The sequence below is a fragment of the Garra rufa genome, chromosome 14 (assembly GCF_049309525.1).
Source record: "Garra rufa chromosome 14, GarRuf1.0, whole genome shotgun sequence".
NCBI classification, from domain to species: Eukaryota; Metazoa; Chordata; class Actinopteri; order Cypriniformes; family Cyprinidae; genus Garra; species Garra rufa.
The window spans coordinates 31385944-31408057 of record NC_133374.1 but is presented as its reverse complement, the minus strand read 5'-3'; the positions used below and the strand labels follow the sequence as shown (position 1 = coordinate 31408057).

Below are 22114 nucleotides of genomic sequence, written 5' to 3'. Positions count from 1 at the left end.
CTAAATGAAAGAAAACAAGCAAAAGAAAAAGAATAACAAAAAGAATAAATCTAATACTTGGTGATAATATAGCATAATGAAAGATTTATAAGGAATTATTTGGAGTCCGGTCATTTTTGACCGGGAATACCACAATTGTGACTTTTTGCAATTTTGTAAACAATAAAAGCAAACTTCCTGATTAAACATTAAAGAACACTAGTGTGATAAACAGTGCAAATTTGTATTATTTTTTGTTTAATATTGTGAAAGTTATTCATAACATTTTTTTTTTCTCAGAAAACGAGGTATCTACTTTCGGATAAATGAGGCCTACGATTAATCAGATCAAATAGAAACACAATTAATCCAATATTTGGTGATAATATAGCATAATGAGAGATTTATAAGCAATTGTTTGGAGTCAAAGGTGTGACAGGAATCCGAACACAAACAGAGGGTTAAGGTAAAGTTGGGTTCACTCACTTAGACTGAATCGTCCCATTGTCGTCTTTACAAAACAACTCTTAAACTTCTTTCATATTGAGCAGAATCTATTTACAGTGCATATTTGTGATATCTTCTGCCTCAGACTTGTCTTGTCGCATCTTAATATTGTGAACTTTTCACCCTATGTGCTGTCAAAATCAGTAAGTTGTCAGAAAAAGTGTTCTCAGTAAATTATTCATCGCTTTGAATGTATCGCATTCCAACTCAAGCACTGCAAATGCATTTATGGAGGTTTTTCTGTCATTTTCCATCATGCAACAAAAATGGTGGCAGTTTCATCACGGCACTTAGTCTCACCTCATCACGGATGTTCCATATGCATATTGACAATGAAAGGTTGTATGTGATTATTATTCAGACGGGTCTGTAAAGAAGTCTATACAGATGGCGCATGCTATAAAATATGTCCGTTACGCTCCTCATCAAGGCGATGTTTATGGCAGGTGGCTTGCAAAGCAGAAGGTCAGGCATAATGAAAGTATTACGCTTATGCATTCAAACATGAGCAAACTTTAAACTTTGAACAAAGAGAAGTCGTAGTATTTCATCTGTAAACTCAGTAGACATTTCCTCATGACGTTTATTGGACTCAGTGGAACACAAGAGGAAATTAAACAAAGTTTTACTCGCTATTTTCCTGAGTTTAAGGTTCAAAGTCATATATTACAAACACACAATGGCTTTGTGTGAGAAAATCCATATTCACTGATGTCTTCCCTTTCTAGTCAGCTGTTAACAGTAGCAACCTGATTATTTATTCAGTGAGACTCAATAGAGGCTGAATCAGTTGAATTAAATAATCAGATCAGACAGATTCATGAACAAATAGTTCAAATGAACTCAAAATGAAGGCTCAGAATTAACAGTTCACGAAATGAAGAAGACTGCTTCTCTCATGAACTCTTACAAATGTGACTGTATCAATGAGAATGAGGATGAAAATCAAAGTTTTGAGTGAAAAAACTACTTTAGTCATTCACAGTGTGATTTCAGAAGACTTGAAATTAAATGGATAAGTCATATGTACTACTTTTATGATACTTCTTGGTGCTGTAAAAGCTTGAAAGCCTCCATTTATTGTAATTGCATTGAAAAAACTTTCTCCTTTTGTGCTCCTCTGAAGAAAGTAGTTCACATGGGTTGATGGTGTCAATGGTGGCTTTCACTTTTTGGCCAAACTGTTACTTTATTAATGGAAGTATATGCTGAGGATTTCATGCTTTGAAACTTGCGTAATCACTTTCTCTCTCTCTCTCTCTTTTCCCTCCTTCATTGCTGTTCCTCCATCTCTCTTCTCCATTTCATGCTCTCAGAGGCGGCAACGAAAAACAAAGTGAAAGGTGAGTTATCTTCTCTGTCTTTGCAGCTGGATGATTTATGTTGAACACAACTCCCAATAAACAATGTGCCGTTCGGCCCCCTCTTATCTCCCATAGGAGCCTGGGAAGCATTTACATAGCCTCTGCCTGTGAGAAAGCAAACCTGGAACCTTTGATAAATTGGCTCTAGGAATATCCATTATGAGCTGAATCCGCTCTACATGCTTCCTGGGTTTACAGCAAACTCTTACTACACGGTTAGGAAAAAGATGCCAGTGTTTTGGTCACCATTGCATAACATTTTCTTGTCTTGGGTATGTGGCACAGGGTTAAAGTTTCTAAACAGACGGCCAGTTTTCCATGTGGTATTTCAGCTATAAATCCTGCATCTTATTCACGAGCTACCCACAACCAAGTTTAACCAGGTGCTAAATGCACTGTAATAATGCTGCAGCATGTTTAAATTAAGTTATTGTAATTTCCTCCAGTGCAAACACGCCTCCTTTCAATAAAGGCCTGTGAATTATGCTTATTATAGAAGGCACCTTATTCTCAAAACTCACTGCTGTTTGCCTAAAGCAATTAACACTGTGCTATTACCACCCACAGAAAGTAGGCAGCAATTGGAATTTCATTTTCAAAGAGAGTTTGCATACATTTTCAACTGATCATGGCAGCAGTTATTCAGCCAGTGATGATCCAATGATGGAGAAAAGCATATATTCAGCTTTGAGAGTCAAATGCACCTTTTTCAAAGAACCAATTCAGGTGTCTAGATCACTGTACAGGTTTGTTCACTTTGTCACTTAGATCATGCAAATTGCATTTTGCTTTAATTTTGTGGTACTGCTTGTCTTGTTGTCTGATTTTCATAATTTGATTAGTGAATTGACTGCTAAAACATAGTAGTTAGGTCTTTGTAGCTACCCAAAAATGAAAATTCTGTCATGAATTACTCAACCTCATGTTGTTCCAAACCCGTAAGACCTTCATATAGAAACACAGAAAGTTCTCAGATTTTATCAGAAATATCTTAATTTGTGTTCTGAAGATGAATGAATGTCTTACAGGTTTGGAACGACATGAGAGTGAGTAATTAATGACAGATCTTTAATTTTTGGGTGAACTAACTCTTGAGGTTCTTAACAAATTAAGGGTTGACGTCAATGCCAGACCATGACTAGACAAATCAAGGCCCAGAGCTCATATATTGCAATCCGAGTTATATCTGAGGTGCACCAAAGTGGTCTGGAGATATGAGATATCTATCCCTTGTGAGAGATCATAAAACAGTGCTAGATCCAAACCAAGGCTGTGTTTATGTGTTCTTGAGAGTTTTTTTGTGGCCCAAGACCACAAAATCAAGACTTAAAATTGTGGTAAATGCATTTTTATCAAATAAATATTTCTAACAATTCTCAGAAAAGGTAGCTGAAAGGATACAGTGTATGTTACTTACTCACCCCCATGTCATACAAGATGCTCATGTCCTTTATTTCTTTAGTTGAAAAGAAATTGGAAAACATTCCAGGATTTTTCTCTTTATAATGGACTTTAATTGCGATTAACAAGTTGAAGGTCAATACAGCTTTAAAGGGCTCTACATGATCCCAGTAGAGAAATAAGGTCTTATCTAGCAAAACGATCAGTCATTTTCTAAAAAACAATAAAAATAAAATTTTTGAACCAAAGTAAACAGAAGAACTAACCACGAATGACCTTTCCAACATGATTTAAAAAGTCACATTTGTGGTTAGAAAGTATGTACTTTTTTTTTTTTTTTTTAATGACAGATAGTTTTGCTAAATAAGAATCATATTTCTCCGCTGGGATCATTTTGAAGCTGCATTGAAACTACGATTTGGACCTTCAACCCATTGATCCCCATTGAAGTCCAATACATAGAGATAAATCCTGGAATGTTTTCTTCAAAACCTTAAATTTGTTTTCTACTGAAGAAAGAAAGACATGAACATCTTGGATGACATAGGGTTGAGTAAATTATCAGGAAATTGTCATTCTGAAAGTAAACTAATTCTTAATTAAATAATTCTTCTCAGAATGGTACTATACAGTTCCTACAGATGAGTCTCTAAAGATGAATTCACAGACACTTAGGTTTAGTCAAGATTACCTGAATTATGTTACCTGTAGAAATCTGAGCAAAGTGCCAACATGCACGATTTGCTGGTAGGGAAAGATTGAGTTCCGATAGTCTAGCAGTGAAATGACTCTGGCCTAAATGAGGAGCTGAGTTTAGAGGCAGTCGAGGAAAGGCATTATTTTCCTCGAAATGGAATGGAACGCAGCCCAGGCAGTTGTCGTAGGACAGCTGGTGATCTAGGATGACAGCAAACAGCGGCTTGACCTTCAGCTGAGATTTGAGACCGTGTGAGGTTGGATGAGGGAACTCATCAGGGAAGTCTTAGCTTGGAGGTAGAGGAGCTCAGGGTTGTGGGTGGACATCCAGTTTGATATGTCAGAGTGGCATACAGAGATTCTCGGCATTTTGAGATTGTTGTCAGCATAGCAGTGGTAAAAGAAGCACCTGGATGACTGTAAAGCGGGATTCACACTGACACTGATTTGCTGCGACAAGGCAACCAGAAGTCATTCATTTTTGGTCAGATTTGGCAATTTAAGGCGACATGGGAGATTGAGACTGCTGGTGATGCGAATTCAACATTATGCAATTACAAAGTGACAAGATGGCTGTCAATGGTTGTGTTGACCAAGGAACATCTACTAGCAATGGTTCTTCTACAAATGTATTGTTATTTGTGAACATTGCCATAACCTTTTTTTACGTTAACAAACACAAAAATACTGCAGTTACATGGGGCAATTTTTTAAGACTGTCATAGTACCTACAAAATACTATTTTGCCTACTGTTTTTCAGATCAGAGTGTCTATTTACATTAAGTGCAAATAGCCCGCCTTGTTGGCAGAGGCTATTTACACTAACTTCACCCACCAATTTGTGATTGGGATAGTCAGCACTACAAAAGATGGCCATTAACTGCTGGCTGCAGTGGCGCAGAGGATAAATCGCGTATTTCACTCTTTTCGACGTGACCGATCGGGGTTTGAATCCCCCTTTCTGGCTAACTATTTTTCTCCCTTTTCAAATCTCATATCATATCAGAAAGGCATTTATTTTTAATAAAAAAAGAAGGGCATAATTGCGAAGTTGAAAATAAAGTATTGGTTAGGGTGGGCTTATTGTCACAATAAGGCAGTACCATTTAATAAATTGAATTAAAACTATAATTTACACTCAGTACGTAATTACTGCATACTGTTTTAATGTACTACAATACTGAGGTGCAGATAATTGCGTCTATTTGTAATAAGTATTATAAATATCAGAAAATCCTGCTATTTCAACATAGTGTAAATAGAGTATATAGCTATTTGCACTTAATGTAAATAGCATCTATCATTAAGAAATATGCTATCATTAAGAAGTAGCCGCTGCCTTTTCAAATACTATGAAGTCGGACATACTACTTCCCTCACATACTATATAGTAGGAGAATATGCGATAGTATGCGCTAGAGTTTCATCCAAAATCACATAATCTCAGAGTAGGTACTAAATTTGGTGCAGAAATTCATTTATGACTGTTAAACAAGTATGCTATATAGTATGTCAGAATTAACTAGGACTTGTGGCAAAAATGTCACTAAAGTAAACAAAAATGCCCCATAGATTCTTGCACAATTTAACAATGTATTACGGCTTTTGTGATTAAAATGAAATGTGATAATGAATGAAAAGTATCAATTCATGGAATTACCTGCTTTTACAAGCTTTTTTGTGCAGCGTTGAGTCTTATAACCAATCAAAAGCGTTTCTATCGAACTTAGAAATCCCATTGGCCAATCAAAGGGGCTTAGATTAGTCAGCGCTGAAAACTATGGAGTTGTTGTTGAGTATGCACACTTGTGAATTCCCTCATCGTAAACAACAGAGCTCAGATACGATGTAAATAAAAGATTACTTTCCTAGCTTCAGTGATTTTAATGTGAGTTTTTGAATAACTTGCACTAAACTAGACAAACATCATAGACCATGTTTGTCTGTGAAGCCAGAATGTGACATGCCAAACACAAAATAAAACATTGTTTTATTGTTTTCTATATCGATATTAATGATCATTATCACAATGTATCCCTCAGTGTGGGATAGTAAAGTGTCCTTCGAATGGGCTCTCCAGAATCTTGTAAGTACAGTAATAAGTCATCTGGATACTTTTTGCCTACTGTACTCGAGTATTTGGAGCTGAACTCTGCAGGACCGTGGACATATAGGAGCAGAGCTGAACATCACTACTTTAGGAAAAGAATTGTACTCCTTTGGTCTAGGTCACGTTGTTTAAGGATTACCAAGACGTTTCTTCTGTCGAGTAGCATGCACTGATAATTCATGCACAATAAGAGCAGGAATGTGTTTTACGAAAATAAATAGGGCCATTTTGATTTCATGTTGACTTCAAAAAGCACGCATGAGATCCAGCTGCCGTTTTTCATGTCAGAAGTTTGGTTTTCTTGCATATTTAAAATGCTCCAGGTAAAAGAGCTGTCGGTTTAACCCCAATAGTACCTGACTGTCTCTGCAATATCATACTGCTGTGAAGTGTTTTAAGCTTCCATTAGCATTCAGAGCTATTCTCTGGTCTAGATGTATTTTGGTGTGTCACTCTGTCTCTTTAAGGGAAGAGAAAAGCACTTTAAGGCTTTTAAACCTAGAGAGGGGAAATCCATTTTCTGTTCTCCTGTCTGTTCCCTCGCACCCCATGGCGATAATTTAGTGGGAAGGATAGTACACGGCCCTACCATTAAAAGGGGCGGATGTGTGAGTGTGTGTGTTGGTGTGTGTGTGTTTATGTGGATGGGCTACGTCACAGTTCTATTGTTGCTCAGCAGTAATTGCAGCAGGATTTATCCACCCAGCCAGTTTCAGGCTATTAGTGCATGAGCAAACAGAATTCTGAGCAGTTTGTGGTTATTCTTTAGCTGCTAGCTCCTGATGCAGTCAACACTAACTCACCTTATCTCTGCTCACGCTTAGCTGTGAATAGAAAGAGCAATATAGCATTCAAAATGGCAACAGTGGAAACATTTTAATGGCTTTTTTAGGCCACAAGTTAGATGTTGCTAGATGTTAATGAATGGCATCTGCTAATGTGGTAGCCCAGTTGCTGTGTAACAATATGTTAACATAAAATAAAAAAAACTCACATCACCTTTAAAGCACCACTATCATTTTAAAGTTCCTAATGTTGTTGAGTCTCCTACAATAGGTTTACATGCATGCAAGTTCAAACAACGCTTTCGTTTTCTCAAAATATGCTTTTAATATCACCTCATTTTCCAATGATTCTCAAACAATTAGTTTGAAGCAGTTCAAATATTCAGTCTCTCTTAACCCCTAGCGCTGAAACCCTATTTTAAGTGTTAGAATGTTAGAATCGTCACGGATTAGCGATCTCAGTGTAAAACTGATCGTGCAGACCAAACTATAGAGAAAGACCAAAGTTGTAGAGACTTGAAACTTGGGAGGGATGGTAGTATTCACACCACAGACAACGTAGACCTAATGGGGGCATTACAGCAATCAAAAGTACAAAATCGCTAATAACTCATAAATTATAAGTGTCTTATGTCATTGGAATCCGTGGCTGATGCCAGACAAAATGCATGCCTCAGGTTCAATCGAATTCTTGACTTGACTTTCGCAAATTAGTCCTAGGTTTTTCGCCCAATCTGAACCAAACCAGTGCAGAAAGATTCTCTGGAGAGTGAATATCAATAATTATCAAAAAAAGTTTAACTTTCGACTCATCGTCGCAAATGGACGCCAAGACGTTCGAAAGAGGCAGTGCCACTTTTAATGAAATGCCAAACTCAGAACACTTATGCAAGAGCTCAATCTGAAGTCACAGGACAAAATTTGTGGAGCTTGGCCACTTTGTGGCACTGTAAGAGGGAAAAACAATACAAAGGGGCTATACTTACGCAACCATTTGTCCTATCAACATGGAAACCACTGTGCACGGTCTTGGTCCAAAATGGCACAAGTGTCTATAAGGACATTTGAGTATCTCAAAAAACATGACCACCATTGGCCGATGAAGTTTGAGCACTTATTAGACATGGTTAATGGAGGCAAATTGGAAAGAAACTTGGTGGGCCTGTTTGTCTCATGACCCTAAAGGTATGTGAGAAATTTGAAAGAAATCAGCCACTTGGGGGCGATATAGCATGCTTAAACAATTGTGCAGTTTTTTCGTTAACATCGAAAATTGTCCATATTGTGTCTGCTTTCAAACACAATATTTCAAACATTTCATAACATCCTGTCTGTCCTATATGATTATGACACCGCAACAGCAGTGACCCAATGTATGTCAAAGCAGAGAAAACGTGATTGCTTTATCAATTTGATCACGTGGATCCTGTTTCTAAACCTGTAAAGAATCAGACTTAATTTTGGCAAATCAGTAACAGGGATTGATTCACTCTACAGTAATCATAGGCAACAGTAATCCAGTCTCCGCTCTTATGATAATTACCTATGGATTTTCTAATATCTGCTCAAATTGAATTTCAAAAGGCTATCATAATGAGAAAGACAGCAAACAGAAGGACACCATGAGATTATATGATTTTTTTTTTTTTTTTTTTTCATAATTGTGTTCCTGTATCCATCGCTTTGAAGTGCCTTCATGCGAGTTCATACCAAGAATCCATCATGTTTATGTAACACACACATGAATACCTCATGGCCTGTAATGAACTAGAATGTGGTCCTCAAACTGTGGCATATGGAGTTCCACCATCATACGTTCAAAGTGTATGGACATTTTGATGATATTTTGGCAGTTAATTACTACGATACTATGTTGGGTCTATCTCCATATAAATCAGCTTCCAAACTCCATTGAAGTCAGGGTAAGTGTCATTCTGCATTGTTCAGACCTCTTCCTGAGTTGTTAATGAACATGAGGCTGCTTTGTAGGAAGCAAAAGACACAGTGAGGTTTTAATGAGCCCCTAATGCATCTGTCTTCCTCTAGAAAAGCTGGAGACTCAAAACCGGAGTGTCCCCAGAGAAACCGCCAGCTCAGCGTTCGCTCTACATGTGCTTTCCAATTTAACTAAGAATTTGCCGTTGTACGTGAAAGGGTGGCCTGAAAAATTACACCAGCTCTTCCTCTCCAGGGATATGACTAGACCCTTCGATCCCATTGTAAGACCGCCACAACAAAAGGGCCTCCAGTCCTAATTAAATATATTCATCTTCAGCCCACACCATAAGACTTACTCCCCAAACATCTTAGCAAATAGGCCATGGTTACTTTCATGGTCAGCCAATTAATTAAAGTATGTGATGTTGCTGTATGTTCGGTGATTAAAAATTAGGTTGTCAACTTGGTCGTCTATGTCCCTGTAGTTTCGATGTTCTCTTTCTCGTCCTCAGCGGACATTCGGACTCCGAATGTCAAAAGTATCGCTATTTAAGTACCAAACTGATACAAAAAAATTATAGAAAAATATAATAATACCGGAGTGCAACAGAAATTACCATTTTTATGCTCATATGTACACTCTTAAAACGTGGTGCTTCACGATGCCTTTCACGATGGTTCCATAAAGAACCTTTAAGATCTAAAAAGCCTTTCTGTTTCATGAAAGGTTCTTTGTGGAGAAAGAAGGTTCTTCAGATTATAAAAAGGTAAGAAAGAGATGGTTCTTTGTGGATCCAAAAATGGTTCTTCTATGGCATCGCCGTGAAGAACCTTTTAAAGCACCTTTATTTTTAAGAGTGTGTGTCTTATAAAGCTTCAAAATAACCTAAATCACAATTTAACAAAATAAATCAATAATAGCAAATAGAAATATGTCATATAAGCGTGCCAACCATCATGCGTCAACATGAAATAAATATTTCATGCTTATTACATCTGAATGGATAAAGCAGAAGAAAACAACAGACATTTGTACTAATTTCTTTAGTGCTGTATGGAGAACAAAATTCAGCAACATCATTAAATTGAGCCTTTACTGTGTTAATGAGCGACAGGCATCTAATCAGGATAAAAAATGCATATGAAGCCAATTAAAAATGATAATAAGAAGAATGAACAAAAAATACTCTTTGTACTTTTTTTGATTGTTCCCCCCACCTTGTTACACTCGTGTTGCTCCCAGTAAAAATTGGCTGTCATACAAATTAAAAAAAAAAGCTCATAAATCTCTTGTCATGCTATACTATTATCAAATATTGGATTCAGCCCAAACTTGTTTTCTTTCAATTAGCACAGGTTAATGTTGCCAACTTTGTAATATCTGACCACTTTTTGATTACTTTTGACCTAACTCGTTTATCACATTGATTAACATTGACACATAGGATAATCTTTTACCTTATTGACATAAATTACAAAGAGTAGGAAAATATATTCCATTTGTTGTTATTAACAACATGAAGTGGATTACACATTATATTACACAAAGGTTTCCCAAACTGGTGTTTGTGAAGAAACTGCAGGGGGTTTATGAGTTTAATGAAAAAATGTTAAAATAAATCATTTTAAAATCAATCAAAATAAAACATGATGAGCGTGCAAACAAAACAAAATGAACATGCAAATGTGATACTTGATTACTAAAATATTAAAAATCTCAGGGGTACTTTGTGAATTTGTGCATTTTAAAGTTGTTTAACGCCTTCCAAAGACATAGAAATACATGGTTAAATAACCTACAGAGTGATAATTCAAATAAAAAGCAATTTGAATAGTATTTGCAATGATGCAACACTTCTTAAACCTGAAATCATTTTTGTAAATCAGTGGTCATACGGCGTGTTAAAGTTAAATTGAAAAGATGAAAAGGAGGAAGTAAGGGAAAGTTCACCAAAAATTGAAATTGTGATGTTTATCTGTGTCACGACCGGAACAGAGGAGGTCTGCTTACCCCCAGGGCATCAGAAGATGTAGGTGACTTTGTTTCTTCAGTAGAACACAAACAAAGATTTTTAACTCCAACCGTTGCAGTCTGTCGGTCATATAATGGTAGTCAATGGGACCCACGGCTTTGAGAGTCAAAAAAACATACACAGACAAAACCAAAATAAACCCTGCGGCTCGTGACAATAAATTGAGGTCTTAAGACACAAAAGAATCGGTCTTTGCAAGAAACTGAACAGTATTTATATAATTTTTACCTCTGATCCACTGCAGTGTCCAACATTGTCCAACATGTCCACCAATTGTTTTGTGTGTTAAGACCTCAATGAATCGTCATTAAACCGCAGGGTTTAATTTGGTTTTGGTTTTGGTTTTGTCTATGTTTTTATGACTCTCAAAGCTATGGGTCCCATTCACTAGGTATAAATCTGTATTTTAGTGCAGATTAACATCTTAAAAAAGACAGCTGTTTTATAGTTTTAATGGGCTGTCTCACTATTTCATATTCATCAAGTTTTATTGAGAATTTGGCTGTATCCATATAAAGTATGTGAGCACAGAGAGCAGGAGAGAGGCAAACAAATGTAAAAGGCTGACAATAGGCAGAATGCAAATATGACGCCTTCATGGAATCATGAATATGCTAATTTAGCATATGACATAATCTAGCAAAAAAAGGTGCTAAATGTTTTGCACTAGCAACAGTGGCACAGCTTTTGAATTTCTTTTTGGAACTGACTGATCACGGGCCTCATTGATCTGAGTTTACGCACCTCATTTTGGGAGAACATTGACAAAATTATCCACAAATAATGCATTTTTTACTTAAAAGCGGAGGTGCATAAGCTCAAATCAATGAGACCTATAATCAGTTCTAAAAACTGCTAATTCAAAGTAAACAAGTTTGCAAAAAGACGGAATCTAAGGTTCAGTGATAATATAGCATAATGAGAGATTTACAAGCAGTACTTAAAAGACTGGGGACACCAAATTAGGTAAAGGATTTTTAGCACAGCACAGCTTAAAGGGATAGTTCACCCAAAATAGTCTTTGGAGGGTCAGAGAGCTCTCGGATTCCATCAAAAATATCTTAATTTGTGTTCCAAAGATGCAGGGGCCCAGGAGACATTTTCAAAGTGGGGGCGGGGGCAGGGGTGGACCAAACTGTAAGCAAAGCCCACATAGTAGTATCAGATTTCCAGATATCGGACCACCACTTCAGATTCACCTTTGTACCATCATCATATATTAAACTAGCCTAATTATTAATAGAATAATATTGATTATTATTACAATATGGAGTAACTGAAATAATTAATGATATTAAAACGTAGGGATGAGCAAAATGCCTGCAGAATGCAACATCTGTCCCCTGTAGACCAGCCTTTTATGTGGGAGAACTTTTATGGTTGTCAGCCACTTTAACATTGATATACAGTTTGAACATTGACACTGCACTGTGCTACATACAGGTAAATAAAACACTTAAATAATGATTAAATTAAAATGTGTTGTACCTAAATGTTAAATAAAAATTGTACTGTACCTAAATGTTTAAAAAAAACTTTACTCAAAGAAGTATTACATTAAAAATGTTTTAACATCAATTTATATTTAATTTTGTGATTCCTCTGCATACCAGTTGAGAACCACTGATGAATATTTATTTGATTAAATCATTTAGAATTTAAGGCTATAACAAACCTGGCTAAATGGCATCTGGGGGAATAATGACAACTGGCATTTCATGGCTGGGGATGTATACAATTTATGTCAACTTACCTTATTTGCTTTTTGAAAAACGAGGTTATACTTTTCTGTTTTGCTGTCTTCATCTTTCTGGTTGTGCCAAACGGACTACATGAAACTTGTGTTGCAGCTGAGACAGGCACATGTTAGAGAAAGTTAGGGTACTAAATTTCCTGCCTGTTTATGACCATTATCAGAAGCACCATTAGAAGACAAGCGGTGTTGCCAAATCCTCGGTTTTCCCGTGGAATTGGGCTACTTTATCACTGTTGAAGTGACCCCAATAACTTGATATTTATACCCTGGAATGCAAATTTACTAGGGGAACCCCACTAAAAACGAACATTTTACTACCTAAAATGCAATTGAGTTAGTTTTGGGCTGGTTTTGAGTAGCTGTGGGTGGGTTTTGTTGTGAAAACCTGGCAACCAACCCTGAAGACGACGTACCATTCACTGTCAGACACCAAACGTAATTTTAGTTTATTTTCTCCCTGTCGGTAAAAGATATCTAAATTAAACATTTTATAACTTCAATTACAATGAATGTGATGTTCATTGTCAAAAGTTTTAGGCTATTTTCCCTTATCAAAAGTGCGGGGGTCGATTTCTGTCTTTTAAAAAACTGCAGGAGTTTGGAACGACATGAGGATGAGTAATTAATGACAGAATTGTCAATTCATTGTCATTGAAAAATAGATTTTACACCTATTGGTGTTTCATCCCTATGTGCTCCATATGCTGCGTTCTCTTTTTGCACTCCTGGCTGCAGGACCCAAATTGGTTTTGAGAATCTTAACACTTCATCAAAAATGGTATTGTGACAACCATGGTTTGGACATGAAATGCAGACCTATGATTCTTATATTCTCAAAAATCCCTTTTCTGATTCACCTAACATCATTTTTAAGTAAAAAATATGGCCAGGTATAAAAAAAAGCAAGAAAGTTTCTGTCGAAAACATGTTCATGTACTAGTATTGCAATATTTATGAGGTAGAAAGTGTAGCAATTGCTAGATGAGATTTTATGTAATTTCATCACGTTGCAAGTTCTCAACCAATAATTTGGGATGTTTTTGGTGCATTTAGACCATTTGATCATGTTTTGCATGTGTGTGTGCAAGCGCACGTGTATTAATACCAAAATGAAGCTTTGCATGAAAGCTAATTCATCCTCACTCTCATTACCTCAGCATGGGGGCTCTTTCACAAGTAATGAATTTTAATTTTCCCGTGCCCAGCAAAGGTTGACAGACATACCAATCACATAGCATTCAAAATGATATTACCTCTCGCATTAGTTCTCATTTAATCTTCTGCCAGCTTAAAGCCACAGACTCACTGTGAAAAGGGAATTGATCAGATAAGCATGCTTTTCATTCCAAAGACACTAATCATAAGTGCACACAGGGAAAAAATAAATAAAATAAAAATAAAAGCTGTTCGGCCGACTTGTTTTTCAGTAGTTGTCTTTTGATTTGGGAGAAATATGTGTTAGAAATACCTTGATGGATCTGTCTTCAGCTGTAACCCTCTATATTTTACAGTCTGGAGACAATACCACTGCTTTTTGTTTCCATAAATAGTTTAAGTCATTTTCAAAAGAATGATCTTGATATAGTCCTCAAACAGAATGAATTTCTCTCTAAATTCATGTAAAGAATTCTTTCAAAACCGATTGATATGAGCTATGTAATTCATAAGTTTTATAACTTAGCCCTTTTTCGGAATATGTAATAAAAAATAGAAATATTTAATTTAAGTGTCAGGGTTAGATGCAAATAAGATTATACTGTATTGTAGGTCTCATTTGTATCTATTGTTTTATGTCTCCTAAGAGACAGGGTTAAAAGATTTTGGAAAGTTTTTTAAGTTGGTTTGCCAAAGTCTAGTCTGAAACGTCTGAGAAGTTTGACAAAGTTATACAAAGCCTTGAAGTTTGAAGGTTATGAAACATTAAGCATTTATACAGCATCTTTGAGATTCAAGAGACGAGTCATCGATATTTGCGGTCCGTTTTCACAGCAGAGAAAGAAAGTAAATTATAAAAATGTGTGCTAAAAGGTCATTTCATCAACTTTTAGGTGAGCACAAGTTATTTCGAGTTAGACCGTTAAAATAAAATATGTATAATACATGAGAACAAGCTGAAGGACTGTGCCTAGTTTGGTTGGACATGGAGTTGAAAGCTCCAGTGGTTTTCAAACAGGATATTGGGAAAATTCCAATTTGAGAATTGTGCCAAGAAGTTTTAAAATCCTATATAGTTATATTTGAAATCTTTTTTTTTTTTTTTATATAGTCTTCAACTCTTGGATTTTGAGGTGAAAAACATTAAGGGACACTATGGTAGAGTAAGTTAAAAGTAGGACATTTGGTCTTGGGATAATGATTTCAAAAAAAAAAAAAAAAAAACTTTACCTTTAAAATTGGCTAATAAATTAACCCCCCTCATAAGTTTGGAGAAATTTAGCTTTACATCACTTGTTCACCAATGGATTCTCTGCAGTAAATGAACTGTCTGAATTAGAGTCCAAACACCATCACAATAAGTAATCCGCAAGTAATCCACACAACTCCAGTCCATCATTTAACATCTTCTGAAGTTAAAATCTAAGTGTTTGCTAGAAACAAATCCATCATTAATGCATTTTAACTGTAAACTGTTGCTTCTGAATGAAATATGAGTAATAATCCATAATAACACTTCCGTTTGCATGACTTGAGAGTAAGTAAATGTTCATATCTAGCTGCACTGTTCCTTTAACCCAAATTGTGTATATTTACTTTGTCAATCCAACATAATAAGACATGACTGAGACATCCAAGCTGAGGATTGTGCAAAGAAGTTTTAAAATCCTAAAAATTAGTTATATTTGAAATATTTTTTTTAATATAGTCTTCAACTCTTGGATCTTGAGGTGAAAAACATTGAGGGACACTATGGTAGAGCAAGTTAAAAGTAAAAAAAATTGTTCTTGGGTTTTAAAATTAGCTAATAATTTACTCACCCTCATAAGTTTGGAGAAATTTAGCTTTACATCACTTGTTCACCAAAGGATCTTCTGCAGTAAATGGGTGCCGTCAGTATGAGAGTCCAAACACAATCACAATAAGTAATCCACAAGTAATCACAATAAGTAATCCGCAAGTAATCCACGCAACTCAAGTCTGTCATTTAACATCTTCTAAAGTGAAAATCTGAGTGTTTGCAAGAAACAAATCCATCATTAAGGCATTTTATCTCTAAACTGTTGCTTCTGGGCGAAATATAAGTACTAATCCATAATAACCCTTCCGTTTGCATGACTTGAGAGTGAGTAAATGTTCATTTTTAGCTGCACTGTTCCTTTAACCCAACTTTTGTATTGTTTACTTTGTCATTCCAACATAATAAGACATGACTGAGACGTCGCCTGAGCTATGAAAATGCATCCTCTGAGCGATACAGTTTTCCTCTGGGTTACTGAGAATCACAAAGCAGCTGCCGCAGAGAGATTCGCCCTGAGCTGTCGTTGAATCCTGTTGTGCAACAATTTCTACAAATGCTACTGCTGGCTTTAACGCCGAAGACTAAGGCAGACACATTAGTCCAGATAGGGAGGGGTGTTATCGCTGTGTAATGAATTGAGATGGTTGTTCCTCTGGCTGCTATGTGGTTATTTGTTAGCTTTTTTGATGGTGCCCAAAGCATACAATGTATTCTACAGTGGCTTGCTTGGCTGCTTTGTGGTCATTCATCAGCGAGTGATTTCCATTATGTGGTGCAGTCAGCTGAAACAGAAAAAAGCTTCTCGGGATGTGTGGTTCATTCATTCATTCATTCATTGCTGCTTCCTGCTAAACCTAAGCACGAGTGTTTATGAGATATGTCAGCACTTTAATTCCCTGCTGATAAATTTGAGTCTTTAAGTTGATTTAATAAGAACAGTGGTGGGGAAGCTACTTTGAAAATGTAGCTACAAGCAGTCTAGATAGTCTGTCACTCTTCTCTCTTTTTTCCTTTCATTAATATTATATGCTAGTACCTTTTTAAGTCTACAAAGTGCAAGTGCATATGCAGTACAATTAACCGCACTTCTTTTTTTTTTCATAAGGGACTAGAAAAACATTCCAGGAATAAAGGAGACATCAGTTTCTTTGTAGAGACATTTTGAAATTGTATTTAATAGCATTGCTACTTGATGAAAATTGTTCTATTTGTGAAAATCATATATCTATTATGAGCAAGATTAGTGCCTGACTTGATAAATGACTGTTTTGTAGTTGCTTAACAGCTTTTATGTAATGATTCATTTTTTTCTCATTTTAGGTCAGCTCACTGCATTTACAGGCCACAACTACACAAAAGGCCCTTTAGGCAGTATTTAACTGATGCTGAAGCTTTGCCCTGTTGAAAATAAAGGGCCAAATGGAGCAAATCGCTGATCTGGGATCTGTTTTAAGTGGTTTGGGCTAAAATGTGAAACGTAAGCTGCTGACCCATCGTCCACCTGTACCAGCACTGCAGCGTCTGCTCTCACAGGGACAAGTGTTTAACAGCCTGTACACAAACGTCTTTCTTTATTTTCTTGGCATTAGAGCAGCAATGAAAGCAGTTCAAGGAGATCTGAGATTGGAGCCACCAAGGTAATAGTAAAAAATACAGCTAGTATTTAGGTATTTTTCTAAATGCACAGACTGTCTTGTCTTCTTTTGTGATTAATGTAGTAATTTGTTTACTGATTTGATGCCGTTTAACTAAAATGGAAAGAAGATAATGCATGATTTCTTTGCTTCACATTTACGTTCATGCATTTGGCAAGCATTTTTATCCAAATGCCAGATACACTGCATTCAAGACAGACCTTTCTTTTTATCATTTAGCATTCTCTCAAACCCATGACCTTGCTAGTGCCATGCTCTTTGAGCTACATGAGTATTTTCAATTGTGCTAGTCTGATCTAATTTTCAGTTGAAGAACTGTGTTGAATAGGACTGACACACCGTTATGACAGTATATCTTGATGGGATTGTTCACCCAAAAATGAAAATTAGCCCATTATTTACTCACCCTCCGGGCATCCTACACTCTTAAAAATAAAGGTGCTTCATGATGCCATAGAAGAACATTTTTTGTCTAAATGCTTCCATAAAGAACCTTTAACATCTGAAGAACCTTTCTGTTTCACAAAAGGTTATTTGTGGCAAAAGAAGGTTCTTCAGATTATAAAAGGCAAGAAAGAGATGGTTCTATATTGAACCTTTGACTGAATGGTTCTTTGCAGAACTAAAAATGGTTCTTCTATGGCATCGCTGTGAAGAACCTTTTAAAGCACCTTTATTTTTAAGAGTGTAGGTGTACAGTATATGACTTCCTCCAGTCAGAGTTATATTAAAAAATATCCTGGCACTTCCAAGCTTTAGAATGGCAAAAGCATTTCTCTTCATCAGTCCTAAACAAGTCCAATAAAGTGCATCCATCCATAATAAAAAGTGCCTCACGTGGCTCCAGGGGGTGAATAAAGGCCTCCTGTAGCAAATCGATGCATTATTGTAAGAAAAACATCCATATCTAAAACGTAATAATCACTTTAGCTTGCGCTCACTGTTATACATGGAAGTAGTTCTGAGCAAATGACGTAGGACGTCTCATGAAAACCAACGAAGGAAGCAAAGTTTCCTTATTTTAGCAAGGGAAAACCTGTCTCCTCTTGGTTTATATTGAAATCCTCCAACAATTTTCTTTACAAATCCTTGTTTTGAACTATGTTATCCACCCGGAACTGCTTCTGTATACGACTGTTAGCACAAGCTAGATTAAAGTGATTTTAGATATAGATATTTTTCTTACAAAACTGCATCGATTCACTACAGGAGGCCTTTATTCACCCCCTGGAGCCGCGTGAGGCCCTTTTTATTATCGATTGATGCACTTTATTGGACTTGTTTTGAACTGATAAAGAGAAACACCCAGCTATTTCCATTCTACAGCTTAGAAGTGCCAGGATAATTTTTAATATAACTCCAATTGCATTGGTCTGAAAGAGTAAAGTCATATACACCTAGGAGCCTGGAGGGTGAGTATAATGGGCTATTTTTCATTTTTGGGTGAACTATCCCTACTCACACCTTGTTCTAATGTGGTACGCCCGTCTTTTTTTAGACTACAAATTAGAATTTTTAGTTTTTTTTGTTTGTTTTTTTTTTTTTTTTCAAATAATTCAACAATTTTGTTCATAAATATTCAACAAATATTGCATATACTGTCTTTATGTTGTTTCTACATTAATTTGAAGATTGAATGTGAAATTCACACATCACACATTCTCAGTTTAGTTCTTATTCCACGTAGAGCCCTGTGGCAGATATTTTAGATTTTAGAGGAGAAAAACTCATTTTAAGGTAGGAAAGTGACTTTTTATACTTTATTTATTTTTGTGATGGCTTTGTAGTTAAACATCAAAGTTAAATTGTGTTTATTTTGTGTATGTGTAGATTTTTTTAAGTTATTTTAATTTAATTTGTGCCAATGTTTTGGCTGTTAGCTGTATGGAGAGCTAGTTCATGGCTACGAGACTCTAGGTTAGTTGTAACATCAATGAAACATCTTATAACTTACTCCAAGCGAACTTTTTGTTTTATTTATGTTTTCTTTGAATTTCAGTATGCCAAGGTCTTGAAAGAGAAAGACAAACCGAAGGATGTCTTTCTGTGTTCAAGTGTTCAAGTTCACACACACGCTCACACACACACACACACACACACATGTTGGGTTTACATGTTTTATGGGGACATTCCATAGGCGTAATGGTTTTCATACTGTACAAACTGTACTTTCTATGGCCCTACACCTAAACCTAGCCCTCACAGGAGATTGTGCATACTTTTACTTCATCAAAAAAAACTCATTGTGCATGATTTATAAGCCTGTTTCCTTATGGGGACCTGAGAAATGTCCCCACAAGGTCAAAATCTACTGGTATTCCTATTCTTGTGGGGACATTTGGTCCCCACAACGTGATGAATACCAGGTACACACATACACACACACACACACACACACACACTCACAGACGTTATTCAGTTTTATTATCATGATACTAAAGTAACACACACAAATAGTGTTAAATTGTTGAAGCTGGTGCACATTTTATTCAGTTGCACACACCAATTATTTTCAGTCAGTGTTGAATAAAAGCTTTCAAAATCTTTTTTTTTTTTTTTTTTTGTCATAATTCCTACTTCATAATGTTACATCTCACCACAGTCGATATCATAATGTTACAACTGTGTGTGTTTCTCAAAAGTTTGTTAACTAACTCTGGTCGTTAATTCTGTAAAACTCTATTGGTAACAACAGAACTTGTGACCATAATTGCTTTTGAGAAATGTGATAGTTTGTTCACTGAGTTGAATTTTCTTTACTTACCCCAGACCAGACCAGACATACTTTTCATTTTTGGGGGCAAATTATCCCTTTAAAATAAAATTATTAACACTTGAGATTTATGGACCATTCTAACAACTTTTAAAGTTCTTTCTCAACTATTATACAGTTGGATAAAACTGGATAAAAGAATGTAGTCTAGATAACTGGATTACATCAGCAGCCTGTCTCAAATGATAACACTTTTTGTGTAAATCATGAACTATGGGATTTAGAAAAAGGCTCTTTTGAAATGTAATTACAAACAATGTAGACTAGGTAAAGAACATGATGTTATATCAGGTTAAAGTGCTTATTTGAACTTTCTTCCCTTTCCAAAAGAGCTTTAATTCTCAAAGCATTAAATTATCTATTTTGTAAATGTGAATAAGAAATTCTAGCTTGACTCAACACTGCTTTAAAGGTGAAGTGTTGTTTATGCCAGCCTGGTCTCTTTGTTTGTATGTAGGTATTAGTATGTAATGTTTAGAGACATTTTTGGACCTTTTTCTTAATGTTGAAACATATAATTATTTTAACATATTTGTAAAGAGTACTGCTGCTTATGGTCACTACTCAGGATGGCGATGAAGATCGTTAAAAAAAGCCTTGAGTTTAGTTCTGTTCCTCACTGTCATAAGGATTCTGAAGATTTGGTTTAAGCGCACTAATATAATTGATCTTTTTGTAATTATGTTGCATTTTGGTGTATTTTATGGTTTTACTGTCTCAGCATGTCAGAGAAAATGCCTTTTGTGTCCCATGGAAAACAAAGTAAACAATAGTCTAAATGATAAGTAGTGGCTAAACGATTGCAGAAATATTATTCGCTATTCGTATTTTAAGGGTTTAAGGTGTAGTCTTGTTTAACATCGAAACGAGTTGACAGCAGAAATCACACAGAATGTTGTCATTTTCGTATTAAGTAATTAAGTAAGCTTAATTTAACAATGCAATTGAAAACATAATGCTATTGATAAGACAACTGAATATAATAATTCATTTGTAAGTCTGCACTGTAAAATAAAGTTCATTCAACTTAAAGTAAGTGTTCATGCTGCCTTAAAAATTTAAGTTTAGTCAACATGAACTGTTAAGTTGTACTACATGAAAACATAGATATTTGAGTTGAGTAAACCAAATTTTAAGACAGCACAAACACTTACTTTTTTAAGTTGAAACTACTTTTTTGTATGGGGAAATCTTTCACCGTCATGTTAAATTCCAGATTGTATAGATTCCCAATGAAATGACTGAAATTCACCCCACAGCAAAAAGAACAACAGTTAATGTAACGGCACATTAAATGGAGCTGCAAAAATTATTATTATTTTTTTTTTTTACATTTTTCCTAAACACTCACCCTACAGCCATTGGGCCATATAATTTGCGTCATTGGTTGTTGAGTCACATCATGTTGAGTTACTGTGTCTGGCTGGCTGGGATGCAATGTTTAAAGAGGTCATATGATTTTGCTAAAAAGAGCATTATTTTGTTGTAATGCAATGTTTTTATGCAGTTTGAGGTTAAAAAAAAAAACATTATTTTCTACATACTGTACATTATGGTTGCTCCTCTCTGCCCCACCTTTCTGAAACGCTTCAATTTTTACAAAACTCATCGTTGATGGAAACCGAGGTGTCCTCTGATTGGCCAGCTATCCAATGCGTTGTGATTGGCCGAATACCTCATCCGTGTGACCGAAATGTTACGCCCCTTACTATGTTGTGATGCCATTTCTTGGCGCAACGAGACCAAGAAACCCATTATAAACGAGGCATTTGTTGCATCCAGTGGGGACATAACTACTGAATATAATGACTCATACTGTCTTTTTACGTGTTGCGTTGCGCCGTGCCGTGTAAACATAACACCATGTCTGTATTTGCGATCATAGAATGAGAAACAACAAGCACTTCTCTACGCTGCTTAAAACTTGTGTTTGAATAGTCAGTACTGAATTCTTTCAATATGAAAATCTTACAGGCCATCAGTCAGAAGCGCAAACTTTCCTTGCAACATTGGAATTGCCCCACTTTATAGCCTTAACCCTTTGTGTACAGCTGGCATTGTAAGCTGCTCTCCCAGGTTCAGGATACAGTCCTCCGTGAAATGTGCAGCACCCACTCAAATATTTGCGTTGTACTGTTCCGGAGCAGTGTTGTAAATATA

General features: G+C 36.0%; 1 protein-coding gene across 1 annotated transcript in view; it reads left to right on the top strand.

Moving 5' to 3' along the window:
- cadm2b (cell adhesion molecule 2b) overlaps nt 1–22114 on the top strand; it is a 134797-nt gene that overhangs the window by 68659 nt on the left and 44024 nt on the right. Inside the window, exon 3 of the mRNA XM_073817367.1 lies at nt 1803–1829. Within this exon, the coding sequence (XP_073673468.1) occupies nt 1803–1829 (27 nt within the window). The remainder of the gene's footprint in view (nt 1–1802; nt 1830–22114) is intronic.